Source organism: Neophocaena asiaeorientalis, unplaced genomic scaffold, assembly GCF_003031525.2.
Source record: "Neophocaena asiaeorientalis asiaeorientalis breed wild unplaced genomic scaffold, Neophocaena_asiaeorientalis_V1.1 scaffold203, whole genome shotgun sequence".
Lineage (NCBI taxonomy): Eukaryota > Metazoa > Chordata > Mammalia > Artiodactyla > Phocoenidae > Neophocaena > Neophocaena asiaeorientalis.
In genome coordinates, this window is record NW_020172776.1 from 1,180,030 (window position 1) to 1,198,034 (window position 18,005).

The 18,005-nt window shown below is 35.4% G+C and overlaps 1 protein-coding gene across 1 annotated transcript in view; it reads left to right on the forward strand.

Moving 5' to 3' along the window:
* Positions 1 to 18,005, forward strand: part of REV3L (REV3 like, DNA directed polymerase zeta catalytic subunit) — a 183,916-nt gene that overhangs the window by 86,508 nt on the left and 79,403 nt on the right. Inside the window, exons 11-12 of the mRNA XM_024740937.1 lie at positions 3,038 to 3,157; positions 7,471 to 7,708. Coding sequence (XP_024596705.1) covers positions 3,038 to 3,157; positions 7,471 to 7,708 — 358 coding nt within the window. The remainder of the gene's footprint in view (positions 1 to 3,037; positions 3,158 to 7,470; positions 7,709 to 18,005) is intronic.

Sequence of the window (18,005 nt, forward strand, 5' to 3'; positions counted from 1 at the left end):
CATGTCTTGTCTGTTGTGAATAGTGCTTTTATGAACATAGGGGTGCATGTATCTTTTTGAATTATAGTTTTGTCTGGGTATATGCCCAAGAATGGCATTGCTGGATCCTAGGGCAACTCTGTTTTTAGTTTTTTGAGGACCTTCATACTGTTTTATGTAGTGGCTGTACCAACTTACATTCCCACCAACAGTGTAGGAGGGTTCCCCTTTTCTACGCACCCTCTCCAGCATTTGTTATTTGTAGTCTTTTTTTTTTTTTTGTAGTCTTTTTAATGATGGCCATTCTCACTGGTGTGAGGTTATACCTCATTGTAGTTTGATTTGCATTTCTCTAATAATTAGCAATGATGAGCATCTTTCATGCGCCTAATGGCCACCTATATGTATTCTTTGGAGAAATGTCTGTTTAGGTCTTCTGCCCATTTTTCAATTGGGATGTTTGGTTTTTTGTTATTGAATTGTAGGAGCTGTTTGTATATTTTGGAAATTAAGCCCTTGTTGGTCGCATGATTTGCAAATATTTTCTCCCATTCTGTGGGTTTGTTTATGGTTTCTTTTGCTGTGCAAAAGCTTATACGTTTGATTAGGACCCATTCGTTTATTTTTATTTCTGTTGCCTTGGGAGGCTGTCCTAAGAAAACATTGCTATAATTTATGTCAGAGAATGTTTTACCTATGTTCTCTTCTAGCAGTTTTATGATGTCTTATATTTAAATCTTCAAGCCATTTTGAGTTTATTTTTTTGCATGTTATGAGGGTGTGTTCTAGTTTCATTGATTTACATGCTGCTGTCCAACTTTCCCAACACCACTTGCTGAAGAGACTGTCTTTTCCCCATTGTATATTCTTGCCTCCTTTGTTGAAGATTAATTGTCAATACATGTGTAGGTTTATTTCTGGGCTCTCTATTCTGTTCCATTAGTCTATATGTCTGTTTTTGTGCCAATACTATGCTGTTTTAAGTACTGTAATTTTGTAGTATTGTCAGAAGTCTGGAAGGGCTGTGCCTCCTGCTTTGTTCTTTTTCCTCAGGATTGTTTTGGCAATTTTGGGTCTCTTATGATTCCATATAAATTTTAGGAATATTTATTCTAGTTCTGTGAAAAATGTCATGGGTATTTTGATGGGTATTGCCTTAAATCTGTATATTGCTTTGGGTAGTATAGCCATTTTAACAATATTAATTTTTCCAATCCAGGAGCATGGGATATCTTTCCATTTCTTTGAGTCGTCTTCAGTTTCCTCTGTTAATGTGTTGTATCAATAGTTCTCAGCATATAAATCTTTCACCTCCTTGGTGAGGTTTATTCCTAAGTATTTTAATTTTTTTGATGTGATTTTAAAAGGGATTGTTTGTTTACATTCCCTTTCCGGTATTTCATTGTTAGTGTAAAGAAATGCAGCTAATTTCTGTATGTTAATCTTGTATCCTGCTACCTTGTATTCATTTATCAGTTCTAGTAGTTTTTATGTGGAGTCTTCAGGGTTTTCTATATATACTATCACGTCATCTGCGTATAATGACAATTTTACCTCTTCCCTACCAATTTGAATACCTTTTATTTCTTTTTCTTGTATGATTCCTGTTGCTAGGGCTTCCAATACTATGTTGAATAGAAATGTTGAGAGTGGGCATCCTTGTCTTGTTCCAGAGTTTAGCAGGAAGGCTTTCAGCTTTTCATCATTGAGTATTATATTGGCTGTGGGTTTGTCATAAATACCTTTTGTTATGTTGAGGTATGTTCCCTCTATACCCACTTTTGTAAGAGTTTTTATCATGAATGGATGTTGAATTTTATCAGATACTTTTTCTGCATCTATTGAGATGATTATGTGGTTTTTGTCTTTTCGTTTGTTGATGTGGTGTATCACATTGATTGATTTGCATATGTCGAACCATCCTTTTGACCTTGGGATGAATCCAACTTGGTCATGGTCTATGATCTTTTTTACGTGTTGTTGGATGCAGTTTGCTAATATTTTATTGAGAATTTTTGCATCTATATTCATCAAAGATATTGGCCTGTAATTTTCTTTTTTGTGTAGTGTCTTTGTCTAGTTTTGGTATCAGGGTAATGGTGGCTTCATAGAATGTCTTTGGGAGTATTCCTTTCTCTTCAATCTTTTGGAAGAGTTTGAGAAGGATTGGTATAAGTTCTTTGTGCGTTTGGTAGAATTCACCTGTGAAACATCTGGTTCTGGACTTTTGTTTGCAGGGAGTTTTTTTATTACAGATTCTGTTTCACTTCTAGTGATCAGATGATCTGTTCAAGTTATCTGTTTCTTCTTGTTTCAGTTTTGGAGGGCTGTATGTTTCTAGAAGGTTGTCCATTTCTTCTAGGTTGTGTAATTGTTCATAGTGTTGTCTTATGGTTTTTTGTATTTCTGCAGTATCAGTTGTGATTTCTCCTTTTTGATTTCTTATTTTGTTTATTTGGGTCTTCTCTCTTTTTTCTTGCTAAGCCTGGCCAGAGGTTTGTCAATTTTGTTTATGCTTTCAAAGAATCAGCTCTTGGTTTTATTGATTTTTTTCTATTTTATTTATTTCCTCTCTGATCTTTATTATCTCCTTCCTTCTGCTGACTTTAGGTTTTGTTTGTTCTTCTTTTTCTAATTCTTCTAGGTGATGTGTTAGATTGTTTATTTGAGCTTTTTCTTAAAGAAGTCCTGTATCACTATGAACTTCCCTCTAAGAACTCGTTTTACAAATTTTAATGTACATTGATTTTTATCAGAGTAATATAACTGTTTGTACATACTAGGTAGGATTTAGAGGCTAAAGAGATTGTAAATATTTAGTGATTCACAGTTTCAGGGTTTTTTGTTTTTGTTTTTTTAATTACTCTGTATGACTAGTTAGATATTCCTGTGGCTTTCATTAAGTTTTATTATGGTTTTATTTAGCATATGTCAGCAACACTTCAAAATTTTAAATAGGTTTACATTGTAATGTTTCCTAATTTACACAAATTCTAAACAGTAAATTTCAGATTTAGGTCATTTACTTTAATGTTTTTGTACTCTTTGTCCTCTTAAGGTCATATTAGACACAAAGTGGAGGAAGCTCTTATTAATGAAGAAGCAATTTTGAACCTCATGGAAAACAGTCAGACTTTTCAGCCTTTGACCCAAAGACTGAGTGAGTCACCAGCTTTCTGTAAGTAACAATTGTGCCGTAAATTTTCAGTGTCTTATATCAACAAAAGTGCGTATGTCAGGCAGTATTTTTTTCTTTGATTTGAAGAGGTTAATATTGCATGTTTGATAAATTCTTAGTATAAAAATGAAATCTTGCATTACGAGATGTAGTAGCTTCTTTTTTGTTTTCTACACAGCTTTTTCTGAAAAATAGTTGTGTAAGAAAATAATTCTTTTTTTTTTTTTTTTAAACTTTGTTGGGAAGAGAACCATATTGTTTTAAGGGGAAATATGCTTAATTTGAATTAAAATTCTCCAAAACATATGTCGAACCATCCTTTTGACCTTGGGATGAATCCAACTTGGTCATGGTGTATGATCTTTTTTACGTGTTGTTGGATGCAGTTTGCTAATATTTTATTGAGAATTTTTGCATCTATATTCATCAAAGATATTGGCCTGTAATTTTCTTTTTTGTGTAGTGTCTTTGTCTAGTTTTGGTATCAGGGTAATGGTGGCTTCATAGAATGTCTTTGGGAGTATTCCTTTCTCTTCAATCTTTTGGAAGAGTTTGAGAAGGATTGGTATAAGTTCTTTGTGCGTTTGGTAGAATTCACCTGTGAAACATCTGGTTCTGGACTTTTGTTTGCAGGGAGTTTTTTTATTACAGATTCTGTTTCACTTCTAGTGATCAGATGATCTGTTCAAGTTATCTGTTTCTTCTTGTTTCAGTTTTGGAGGGCTGTATGTTTCTAGAAGGTTGTCCATTTCTTCTAGGTTGTGTAATTGTTCATAGTGTTGTCTTATGGTTTTTTGTATTTCTGCAGTATCAGTTGTGATTTCTCCTTTTTGATTTCTTATTTTGTTTATTTGGGTCTTCTCTCTTTTTTCTTGCTAAGCCTGGCCAGAGGTTTGTCAATTTTGTTTATGCTTTCAAAGAATCAGCTCTTGGTTTTATTGATTTTTTTCTATTTTATTTATTTCCTCTCTGATCTTTATTATCTCCTTCCTTCTGCTGACTTTAGGTTTTGTTTGTTCTTCTTTTTCTAATTCTTCTAGGTGATGTGTTAGATTGTTTATTTGAGCTTTTTCTTAAAGAAGTCCTGTATCACTATGAACTTCCCTCTAAGAACTCGTTTTACAAATTTTAATGTACATTGATTTTTATCAGAGTAATATAACTGTTTGTACATACTAGGTAGGATTTAGAGGCTAAAGAGATTGTAAATATTTAGTGATTCACAGTTTCAGGGTTTTTTGTTTTTGTTTTTTTAATTACTCTGTATGACTAGTTAGATATTCCTGTGGCTTTCATTAAGTTTTATTATGGTTTTATTTAGCATATGTCAGCAACACTTCAAAATTTTAAATAGGTTTACATTGTAATGTTTCCTAATTTACACAAATTCTAAACAGTAAATTTCAGATTTAGGTCATTTACTTTAATGTTTTTGTACTCTTTGTCCTCTTAAGGTCATATTAGACACAAAGTGGAGGAAGCTCTTATTAATGAAGAAGCAATTTTGAACCTCATGGAAAACAGTCAGACTTTTCAGCCTTTGACCCAAAGACTGAGTGAGTCACCAGCTTTCTGTAAGTAACAATTGTGCCGTAAATTTTCAGTGTCTTATATCAACAAAAGTGCGTATGTCAGGCAGTATTTTTTTCTTTGATTTGAAGAGGTTAATATTGCATGTTTGATAAATTCTTAGTATAAAAATGAAATCTTGCATTACGAGATGTAGTAGCTTCTTTTTTGTTTTCTACACAGCTTTTTCTGAAAAATAGTTGTGTAAGAAAATAATTTTTTTTTTTTTTTTTTTAAACTTTGTTGGGAAGAGAACCATATTGTTTTAAGGGGAAATATGCTTAATTTGAATTAAAATTCTCCAAAGTTAACATTAATAAAATACCATAATTGATTCTTTTTTGGTAAGTATCAGGAATTTCCCTGGACAATTCCTTTCGAGCTGTTAATTTTTGACTAGCATGTAGAACATGACAGTTATTTCTGAGTATCTTTGCATCTCCATAAATTCATTTTCATTAATATGGTAAACTATTTGCTAGATTTCATTTCAATAATTTAGTCTAAATTACTGACATTTTTCAGAAATTCATTTAAATTTTCTTTGCAAAAAGTGAGATATCATTGAACTTCATGCCTCTTGCTTTGCTTGGTATAGTGATTTTATGTTTCTTGCTCACTTTCTGTTTTTCCATTCTTACTGTATCAAATGAGGTATAGCATCAAATGTTATCCTACCTCTCTACGGTGTCTTCTCTCTGTTATTTACATTTTCATTTGAGTGGAAGATTAATTGAATGACTAGGGACAGTACCAAAATTATTGTACATAGTCATATTTCAAGAACATTTTCTATGGAGGTAGGTAGCTTTTTTTTTTTTAAATGAATGACATGAAATACGTAGAAAGAAATGATCCAAAGACCACATTTAAAAATTAATTTGAAGTTTATAATCTAAAATGCTTTATTTCTCTGAGTAAATAGATATATATATATACCTAAATTATATTTTAGTTATAAAAAAACAAAAAAAGAAATTGAAAAAGAGAGACATATCCTTATTTCATTATATTAGGCAAATATAATGTATCACCAGCTGATATAATTCCACCTTGCATAAGGTTACAAAAAATGTAATCTCAGTGTTAGAGATCTGAGAGTCAAATATCTATAAATCATTTGCCAATGTTAACCATTTTTAAAGTATGAGGCAGGAAAAATTAACTGCAATTCTAGATTTAAGAAATGGATTTTTGCCAAAATGGCTCTTATAAGCAAATATCTTCAATTTTGCCTTACAGTTCGTAGCCTTACAGTTGGTAGCATGATTGAACCAGTAGCATGATTGAACCAGTTTGTTTAATGTCAACAAAGAAAACCTGAAACTTAATAGTTTAGTAAATGGGGAATATACTATCTCATTTTACAGAGAAAAAGGTTGTGTACTAGATTAGAACAAACCTCCATCTTTATGATCTTTTTTTAAAAAATAATAGCTTTTATTGGGAAATAATTTACATATTGTAAAACTCACCTTCTAACATGTACAGTTCAGTGGTTTTTAGCATTTCAGGTATTTACGCAACCATTTCCACTATCTAATTCCAGGACTTTTTTTTTTTTTCCAGGACATTTTTATCACCCTAAAAAGAAATGCAATACCCATTTGTAGTCACTTCCCATTTTTCATTCCTCTCAGCCTCTGGCAACCTCTAATCTATTTTCTCTTTTGCTGGATTTACCTATTTTCGGCATTTCATATAAACAGAATTATATAACCTTTTGTTTCTGTATTCTTTCACTTAGCATAATGTTTTCAAGATCCATTCATGTTGAGGTACATGTCAGTATTGCATTCCTTTTTACTATTGAATAATGTTGCATCATATGGATATATACCATATTTCATTTTTCCATCTTTCAGTTGATGGATATTTGGGTTGTTTCCACTTTTTTGGCCATTGGGGTAATGATGCTATGATTATTCATGTATAGGTTTTCGTGTGGACATATGTTTTCACTTCTCTTGGATACATACCTAAGAATGGAATTACTGGGTCCTCTGGTAACTCTGTGTTTAGCATTTTGAGTAACTGCCAAACTTTTTTTCCCCAAAGCAACTGCACCATTGTACAATTCGACCAGCAGTGTATGAGGGCTCCAATTTCTTCACATCCTTGTCAACACTTGTTATTATCTGTTTTTGATTTTAGCAACCCTAGTGCACATGATGGTGATATTTCAGTGGTGGTCTTCAAGGTTTTTAAGTAATTTTATTAATCACTTTTAAAGCTCTCTTGTGTTTTGCAACTACAGGTTTTGTTTGACTGTCCTGTGAGCTAAATACAGCTTAAGAGAGGGATAAGGTGTTCACATTATCATTTTTAAGGCACTTCCTTAGCATTAATTCATATATTTATTATATATTTTATATTTAGTTTGATCACTTGTGATTATATTTGGTTTAGTGCTCCTCAACCTTGCTTGTGCAGTAAGAGATTGAGCAACTTGTTAACATGCAAATTCCTGGGCCTTACATCAGAAATTCTAATTCAGTAGGTGTGAGATGGTGTCTGGGAATTTTCTTTTTCAGGACACAAAATCATTTGTAATGCAGGTGGTCCAAAGATTACACTTTAATGGAAGAACTACATCAATACATAAATCTTTGTACCAGCTGTATCCTTTCAGCATGTGCCAACATCTGTGGTTCTTGTTGTTGTTTTATATATAATTGATCTGAATTATTGAATTATTTGGAAAATTTAAGTTGTTTGTTGGTGATGCTTCACTTGTTTTATAGTGGACAGTAGTCCTGATGAGGCTCTGGTACATCTTCTTGCTGGTTTGGAAAATGATGGATATCAGGGGGGAAGAAATAGGATGCCATCATCATGTCGTTCGTTTGGAAACAGTAAAAATCCTCAAAATAGTGATGATGAAGAAAATGAACCACAGATTGAAAAAGAAGAAATGGAGCTTAGTTTAGTAATGTCTCAGAGATGGGACAGCAATATTGAAGAACATTGTGCCAAAAAGAGGTAACTTTTTAGTTATTTCAGTTGCTTTACCTTTGGTCATTATCATTGTTCTTTAATCAGAAATTATTTCTTACTATTATTCATAATAAAAAATACCTAATAAACTAAATTGACTTCTTTGAAATCTCTTTTAAATAGTGTGTAAACTTTATATTCCAAGCAAAATAAAATTTTGGTACATTTAAAAAGATTAAACCTAACTTTATTTTTTTCTATTATTAACAAGATGTAATTGATATACACCACTGTATGAATTTTCAATGTACAGCATAATGGTTTGATTTGCATATATTATGAATTAATTACCACAACAGGTTTAGTTAACATCCATCATCTCATATAATTACAATAAAAAGAAATGGAAACTTTTTATCTCCTTGTAATGAGAACTTTCATACATATCATACGTACAGCATATATATACATACGTACATATGTATCATACAGCAGTGGTAACTATAGTCACCGTGTTGTACATTATATCCCTAGTACTTATTTGTCTTATAACAAAGTTTGTGTCTTTTGATTACCTTGCTCCAATTTGTGCTCTCCTCATAAACTTAACTTAGAAATCATCTGTCTATATATACAATAGTAATATGTGGGTCATAAATGGGGCAAAATAGAAGTGCCTCCTTATCTCAGAACTTGAGGAAAAAAGAATGCCCTTTGAGAGTTAAACTCTTATGGGTTAGAGCAACAAATATAGAGTCAGCTTGAAGACAAGGAATGGCTTCTAGGTCTGATTAGATTGAAGGAGTTAAATATTAATGAATGAATGAATGTCAGAAGCAGTAACTGATATTCTGTTCCATTTCTCAAAGAAAATGAGTAAGATGGCAGTGTGGTTTTCTTTTTTTCTTTCCTTTTTACATTTTAACCTTTTTTTTTTAAGTATAGTTAATTTACAATGTTGTGTTAGTTTCAGATGTATAGCAGAGTGATTCAGTTTTTTATATATATATTCTTTTTCAGATTCTTTTCCATTATAGATTATTATAAGATATTGAATATAGTTCCCTGTGCTGTACAGTAGGCCCTTATTATTTATCTGTTTTACATAAAGTAGTACGTATATGTTAATCCCAAATTCCTAATCTCCCCTCCCCCCCACTGTCCCCTTTGGTAACCATAAGTTTGTTTTCTATGTCTGTGAGTCTTTCTGTTTTGTAAATAAATTCATTCGTATCATATTTTTAAAATTTATTTATTTATTTTGGCTGTGCTGGATCTTAGTTGTGGCACGCAGGATCTTCATTGTGGCATGCAGGATCTTTAGTTGCAGCATATGGGGTCTTAGTTATGGCATGCAGACTTCTTAGTTATGGCATGTGGGATCTAGCTCCCTGACCAGGGATCAAACCTGGGCCCCCTGCATTTGGAGTGTGGCGTCTTACCCACTGGACCACCAGGGAAGTCCCCATTTGTATCATATTTTAGATTCCACATATAAGTGATATTATATGATATTTGTCTTTCTCTGACTTAGTCCATCCATGCTGCTGCAGGTGGCATTATTTCATTCTTTTTTATGGCTGAGTAATATATATATATATGTATACACGTGTGTGTGTGTGTGTGTGTGTGTGTGTGTGTGTGTGTGTGTATATATATATATTTATCCTACATCTTCTTTCCCCATTCATCTGTCGATTGACACTTAGGTGGCTTCCATGTCTTGGCTATTCTGAATAGTGCTGCTGTGAACATTGGGGTGCATGTATCTTTTTGAACTAGAGTTTTCTCCAGATATATGTCCAGGAGTGGGATTGCAGAATCATATGGTAGCTCTATTTTTAGTATTTTAAACCACCTCCATACTGTTCTCCATAGTGGCTGCACCAATCTACATTCCTACCAACAGTGTAGGAGGGTTCCTTTTTCTCCACACCCTCTGCAGCATTTATTATTTGTAGACTTTTTAATGACGGAAGTTCTGACTGCTGTGAAGTGATACCTTATTGTAGTTTCGATTTGGATTTCTCCAACAATTAGTGATATTTAGCATCTTTTCATGTGCCTGTTGGCCATCTGTATGTCTTCTTTGGAGAAATGTCTGTTTAGGTCTCCTGCTGATTGTTTGATTGGATTGTTTGGTTTTTAAAATTTCTTTTAAAATGTTTATTCATTTTATTTTAAATTTATTTATTTATGGCTGCGTTGGGTCCTCGTTGCTGCGTGTGGGCTTTCTCTAGTTGCGGTGAGTGAAGGCTACTGTTTGTTGTGTTGCGTAGGCTTCTTGTTGTGGTGGCTTTTCTTGTTGCAGAGCACGGGCTCTAGACGCGCAGGCTTCAGTAGTTGTGGCTCGTGGGCTCTAGAATGCAGGCTCAGTAGTTGTGGCATGGGCTTAGTTGCTCCATGGCACATGGGATATTCCTGGACCAGGGCTTGAACCTGTGTCCCCTGCATTGGCCAGCGGATGCTTAACCCACTGCACCACCAGGGAAGCCCTGTTGTTTTTTTTTTTATATTAAGCTGCATGAGCTGTTTGTATATTTTGGAAATTAAGCCCTTGTTGGTCGCATCATTTGCAGATATTTTCTCCCATTCCATAGGTTGTCTTTTCATTTTGTTTGTGGTTTCCTTTGCTGTGCAAAAGCTTTTAAGTTTAGTTAGGTCCCATTTGTTTATTTTTGTTTTTATTTCTATTACTCTAAGAGATGGTTCCAAAAAAATTTTGCTGCAATTTATGTCAAAGACTGTGCTATGTTTTCCTCTAGGAGTTTTATAGTATTCAGTCTCACATTCAGGTCTTTGATCCATTTTGAGTTTATTTTTGTAAATGGTGTAGAGAATGTTCTAATTTCATTCTTTTGCATGTAGCTGTCCAGTTTTCCCAGCACCACTTGTTGAAGAGACTGCCTTTTTCTCTGTTGTATATTCTTTTTTTTTTTTTGGCAGTACACGGGCCTCTCACTGTTGTTGCCTCTCCCATTGTGGGGCACAGGCTCCAGATGCGCAGGCTCAGTAGCCATAGCTCACGGGCCCAGCTGCTCCGCGGCATGTGGGTTCTTCCCAGACCAGGGCACGAACCCGTGTCCCTTGCATCGGCCAGCGGACTCTCAACCACTGCACCACCAGGGAAGTCCTCTGTTGTATATTCTTGCCTCCTGTGTTGTAGATTAATTGACCTTAAGTGCATGAGTGTATTTCTGGACTTTCTGTCCAGTACCATTGATCTGTGTGTGTGTTTTTGTGCCAGTACCATACTGTTTTGATTACTGTAGTTTTGTGGTATACTCTGAAGTAAGGGAGCCTGATTTCTCCAGCTCTGTTCTTCCTTCTCAAGATTGTTTGGCTCTTTGGGGTCCTTTGTGTTTCCGTACAAATTTTAAAGTTTTTTGTTCCAGTTCTGTGAAAAATGTTATTGGTAATTTGGTAGGGATTGTATTGAATCTGTAGATTGTTTTGGGTAGATGGTCATTTTTAACAACATTGATTCTGTCAATCCAAGAACACAGTGTATTTTTCCAGCTGTTTGTGTCATCTTCAGTTTCTTTCATCAGCATCATATTTTTTGGAGTACAGGTCTTTTGCCTCCTTAGGTAGGTTTATTCCTAGATATTTTATTCTTTTTGCTGTGCTGGTAAATGGGGTTGTTTCTTTAATTTCTCTTTCTGATCTTTTTTGTAAAATATATACATTTATTTATTTAATTTATTTATTTTTGGGTCTTTGTTGCTGTGAGTGGGCTTTCTCTAGTTGTGGCAAGCGGGGGCTACTCTTTGTTGCAGTGCACAGACTTCTCATCATGGTGGCTTCTCTTGTTGTGCAGCGCAGACTGTAGGCATGCGGGCTTCAGTAGTTGTGGCTCACGGGCTCCAGAGCACAAGCTCAGTAGTTGTGGTGCATGGGCTTAGTTGCTCTGCAGCATGTGGGATCTTCCCAGACCAGGGATCAAACCCGTGTCCCTTGCATTGTCAGGTGGATTCTTAACCACTGTGCCCCCAGGCAAGTCCTCTCTATCTGATCTTTCATTGTAAGCGTATAGAAATGCAACAGATTTCTGGTATTAATTTTGTATCCTGCAACTTTACCAAATTCATTGTTGAGCTCTAGTAGTTTTTTGGTGGCATCTTTTGGATTTTCTATGTATAGCACCGTGTCATCTGCAAACAGTGACAGTTTTACTTCTTTTCCAATTTGAATCCCTTTTTTTCTTTTTCTTCTCTGATTGCTGTGCTGGGACTTCCAAAACTATGTTGAATAAAAGTGGCAAGAGTGAGTATCCTTGTCTTGTTCCTGATCTTAGAGGAAATGCTTTCAGCTTTTAACCATTTAGTATGATGTTAGGTATGGGTTTGTTATATATGGCCTTTATTTTGTTGAGGTGTGTTCTGTCTATGCCAACTTTCTGGAGAGTTTTTATCATAAATTGATGTTGAATTTTATCAGAAGCTTTTTCTGCATCTATTGAGATGATCATATTTTTTGATCATGATCATGATTTTGATTCTTCAGTTGGTTAATGTGGTATATTACATTGATTGATTTGCATATATTGAAAAATCCTTGCATCCCTGGGGTAAATCCCACTTGATCATGGTGTATGGTATTTAATGTATTGTTGGAGTCAGCTTGCAAGTATTTTATTGAGGATTTTTGCACCTATGTTCATCAGTAATATTGGCCTGTAATTTTCTTTTTATGTGATATCTTTGTCTGGTTTTTGTATCAGGGTGATGGTGGCCTCATAGAATGAGTGTGAAAGCATTCCTTCCTCTGCAGTTTTTTGGAGTAGTTTCTGAAGTGTGGGTGTTCACTCTTCTCTAAATATTAGGTAGAATTCACCAGTGAAGCCGTCTGGTCCTGGACTTTTGTTTCTTGAGAGTTTTAAAATTACTGACTCAATTTCAATACTGGTAATTGGTCTGCTCATCTTTTCTATTTCCATTTCTTTTTTTAAAAAAATATTTATTTATTTATTTAGCTGCGTCAGGTCTTAGTTGCGGTATGCGGGATCTAGTTCCATGACCAGGGATTGAACCTGGGTCCCCTGTGTTGGGAGTGTGGAGTCCCAGCCACTGGACCACCAGAGAAGTGTTTGCATTTCTTTTAAGTTGTCCGTTTTATTGGCGAGTAGTTTCTTGTAGTAGTCTCCTATGATCCTTTGTATTTCTGTGGTGTCAGTTGTATCTTCTCCTTTTTCATTTCTGATTTTATTGATTTGGGCCCTCTCCCTTTTTCTCTTGATGAATCTGGCTGAAGGTTTATCGATTTTGTTTATCTTTTCAAAGAACCAGCTTCTTAGTTTCATTGATCTTTTCTATTGTGTTTTTAGTCTCTATTTCCTTTATTTCTGCTCTGATCCTTATGATTTCTTTCCCTCTACTAACTTTGTGTTTTGTTTGTTCTTCTTTCTCTACTTAATTTAGGTGTAAGATTAGGTTGTTTATTTGATATTTTTCTTGTTTCCTGGGGTAAGCTTGTATGGTTATCATTATAAACTTCTATCTTAGAACTGCTTTTGCTGCATCCCATAAGTTTTGGATCGTAGTATTTGCATTTGACTTTAGATATTTTTAGATTTCCTCTTTGACTTATTCAGTGATTCATTAGTTGTTTAGTAGCATATTTTTTAGCCTCTGTATGTTTGTGGTTTTTGCAGTTTTTTTCTTGTAATTGATTTCTAGCCTCATAGTGTTATGGTTGGGAAAGATGCTGGATATGATTTCAGTTTTCTCAGATTTACCAAGGCTTGCTTTGTGGTCCATTATGTGATATATCCTTGAAAATGTTCTATGTGCACTTGAGAAGAATGTGTATTCTGTTGCTTTTGGATGGAGTGCCCTATATATATCAGTTAAGTGCATCTGGTCTAGTATGTCATTTAAGGCCTGTGTTTCCTTACTGGTTTTCTGTCTGGATGATCTGTCCATTGATGAAAGTGAGGTGTTAAAGTCTCCCACTATTATTCTGTTCCTGTCAATTTCTCCTTTTATGCCTGTTAACATTTGCTTTATATTTTGAGGTGCTCCTATGTTGGGTGCATATATATTTGTAATTGTTGTATCTTCTTGGATTGATCCTTTGATCATTATGTAGTGTCCTTCTTTGTCTCTTATAACATCTTTATTTTAAAGTCTATTTTGTCTGATGTAAGTATTGCGACTCTGGCTTTCCTTTGATTTCCATTTGTGTGGAATACCTCTTTCCATACCCTCACTTTCAGTCTGTATGTGTCTCTGGATCTGAAGTGAGTCTCTTGTAGGCATCATATATACAGGTCCTGTTTTTGTATCCATTCAGCCAGTCTGTGTCTTTTGGTTAGAGCATTTAGTCCGCTTTCATTTAAGGTATTCACTGATATATATGTTCTTATTGCCATTTTGTTAATTGTTTTGGATTTGTTTTTGTAGGTCTTTTTTTCCCCTTTCTTTTGTTCTCTTGTGATTTGATGACTGTCTTTAGTGTTATGTTTGGATTCCTTTTTCTTTTTTGTGTGTATATTATAGTTTTTTTGTTTTGTGGTTACCATGAGATTTTTGTATAGCAGTCTGTATACATACATGCTTATTTTGAGTTGCTGATCTCTTAATTTCAAATGCATTTTAGATACACTCTGTATTTGTACTCTCCTCCTGTCATGATTACTATTTTTGATATTATATTTTACATGTAATTGTTTTATGTATACCGTAACTGCTTATTGTGGATACAACTGATTTTACTACTTTTGTCTTTTAACCTCCCTACTAGCTTTGTGTGTGGATGATTTCCTACCTTTGTTGTATGTTTGCTTTTACCAGTGAGCTTTTCCATTTTGTCATTTTCTTTCTTCCAGTTGTAGCCTTTTCTGCCTAGAGAAGTTCCTTTAGCATTTGTTGTAAAGTTGGTTTGGTGGTGCTGAATTCTTCTGGCTTTTGCTTGTCTATAAAGCTTTTGATTTCTCCGTCAAATCAAAGAACTTTGCTGGGTAGAGTATTCTTGGGTGTAGGTTTTTCTCTTTCATCACTTTTAAGTATATTGTGCCACTTCCTTCTGGCCTGCAGAGTTTCTGCTGAAAAATCAGCTGATAGCCTTATGGGAGTACCCTTGTATGTTATTTGTTGCTTTTCCCATGTTGTTTTTAATATTTTATCTTTAATTTTTGTCAGTTTGATTACTGTGTGTCTCAGTGTGTTCCTCCTTGGGTTAATCCTGTTCTCTTCAAATATTCTCTCATGCTCTTGCTCTCTGTCTTCTCCTTCTGGACCCCTATAATGCAAAAATTAGCACTCTTGATGTTGTCCTAGAGGTCTCTTAAACTGTCCTCATGTCTTTTTTTTTTTTTCTTTTTTCTTTTTTCTGTTCAGCAGCAGTGATTTCCAGTACTTTGTCTTCCAGTTCAGTGATCCATTTTTCTTCCTCATTTAGTCCACTGTTGATTCCTTCTTGTGTTTTTTTCTTTTCAGTTATATTCGTCAATTCTGTTTGATTGCTCTTTATATTTTCTAATTCTTTTTTAAAAACTTCTAATTTCTCATTATCTGCATCCATTCTTCTCCTGAGTTTTTTGATCATCACTCTGAACTCTTCCTCAGGTAGACTGCCTATCTCCATGTCACTTAGTTCTTCTTCTGGGGTTTTATCTTTTTCCTTCATGTGAAACATATTCCTCTGTCTTCTCATTTTGTCTAAATTGCTATTTGTATTTTTATGTATGTGGTAGGTTAGTTACATTTCTCAACCTTGGAGAAGTGGCCCATTGTAGGAGATGTTGTATGCATCCCAGCAGTGCACTCCCCTCTCATCACTCAAGGGCCCAGGTCCAGGTGGTCCCAGGGTAGTGTCTAGTCTGCATTTGCAGACTTGGTCTTGCTTGAAGTTTTCTTGCTGCTGGTGTCTGCCTCCCGGTGTGTGAGGCTGGTCTGGAGGCTTGTACAGGCTTCCTGTTGGGAGGGGCCAGTGCCTGCCCACTGGTGGTTGGAGCTCGGTCTTGACCCGCTGGTGGGCAGGACTGTGTTTAGCGCCTCGTCTAGAGGTGGCTGTGGGCTCAGGAAGTCCTTATGCAGCCTGTCTGCTGATGGATGGGGCTATGTCCCCACCCAGTTTGTTGTTAGCCTGAGGCGTCCCAGCACTGGAACCTAAAGGCTGTTGGGTGGGCCTAGGTCTTGGTGCCAAGATGTCAACCTCCAGGAGAGTTCACACAGGTGAATGCTCCCCGATATGTCTGCCACCAGTGCCTGTGTCCCAGGGTGAGACACAGCTACCCCCTGCTTCCCCAGGAGACCCTCCCAGACCAGCAGGTAGGTCTGGCCCAGGCTCCTATCAAATGACTGTTTTTGCTCTTGGTCCCAGTGTGTGTGAGATTTTGTGTGCGCTGTTTCGGACCGAAGTCTCTGTTTCCCCCAATCCTGCAGAGTTTCTGCAATCAAGCCCTGCTGGCCTTCAAAACCAAATGCTCTGGTGGCTCCTGTTTCCAATGCCAGACCTCTAGGCTGGGGGAGCTGACATGGGGCTCAAACCTCTCTAATATAATTATTCTCCAGTTTGTGGGTCCCCCACCCAAGCGGTATGGGACTTGATTATACTGTAAGTCTACCCCTCATACGCAGCTCACTGTGGTTCCTTCTTTATGTCTTTAGTTGTAGAAGATCTTTTCTTGTGCGTTCCTGTCTTTTTCATCAATGATTGTTCTGCAGTTAGTTATGATTTTGGTATGCTCGTGAGAGGAGGTGAGCTTAGTGTCCTTCTACTCTGCCATCTTGGCCACTCTCCTTGGCAGTGTGTTTTTCTAAATCAGTTTCTTGTGAGCTTGATTGATTTGAGTCTGCCCCTGAGCTGTATGCTCTGTGTGTGGAAAAAAATTGGGCCTCTGAGCTTAAAACACTGAGTGTGCCTCTACTTCAAACTTCTGTAGGCAGTACTAAAACTTCTAAAGTCTGTTTTTGAAAGATGAATGAGATTAACCTATATATCATATTTACACACATATGTATTACATATATACATATATAGTATTATAAGTATATATGTAATGTAGCTCTAGTTTCTCAACATTACCTGATATAAAAAAATAAATTTTCTGATACCATCTCCTGTTATCTGAGTTTATATCAGAACCCTCTCTTATATATTTTCACAGTATGCTCCTACAAAGAATTCCATTTTTATTCTGTGAGTAGGAAATTCCAAACCTGTGAAATATTATTTCATACTTCCTTCCTAGTTTCACATACTGAGTTCCCTTTGCTGTCACAGTGTTAAATCGGTCAAAGACTCAGCTCGTTGACCTTTGAAGACCTAATTTTACCTGAACCAGACAGAATCAATGTTCTATTTCCTGATAGATTTGACCCTCAGCAGTGTCACAAAAATTCCTTTTGCTGATATTTCCTAATCTGTTAAAAAAAAGGGGGGGGGTTGAAAGGCATACAATTTCTTGTAGCTGTTCTATAAATATTTTTGTCAATTTTTTTCTGTATAAACTTTATAAATCTTTTTATGAAATATCCTGTTCAGAAATTCCTCAACCACAACAACATCTTTTGGAGCATAAGCAATCCTAAATGATAATAGACAGTGGTATAAAATGGCTTTGTTCTTGTGTCTCTGGTTCTTATTTGTGGAATGACACCACTTTGCCATCAACTTCTGGAAGTTTGTAACTTCAGTGTCATTTAATTTGCTCTCCTTTACACCTCTATTAGTTGTTAAGCCTATCCAGTTTAAGCCTTCATTATTATTTATCTGGAATACTATGAAATCACTTTTTAACTGGTCTGCTTGCTTCTAGTTCTGCTCCCCTGTAATAGGGGTGATACTTACGATTATTAAACACTTTGTGGGCACTTAGAGAAGCAGAGAATATCAAGACCCTTCATGAGTTCAAGTCATGCTCTACTGCCTTTATGTCCATTTTAAATATGGTTACTTAGAGAAATGTAATAATCATATTGAGTCTTAATTTCAGCCAGATATTTAACAAAGTCTTACATAGCATCCTTGTGGATAAGGAGTATACGTGGTAATAGTGACTGATTAGGTAGGTTCACAGAGAACTTGCATGATTTTGCATTCAAAAACCACTTAAATGCTGCTGTGTGCCACGTTTCATGCTAGATTGAATTCAGATTGTCAGAAACATTGGAGATTGGTAATTCATTGAATGACAAAATATAGATTCGAAAATATCTTGAAACTAAAAAGATGATGCCTAATAAAGTGTAGAGTCATAGGTTTTATGTTCATTCAGTCAGCTTCACAAATATAGACTAGATAGACCTATGATTCATTCTGGGCTTAACAATTTCTGTGGGAAGGTCATAAGTTTTACTTTATTAAGAGCACAATAAATCTGTAGTGTTGTATGGTT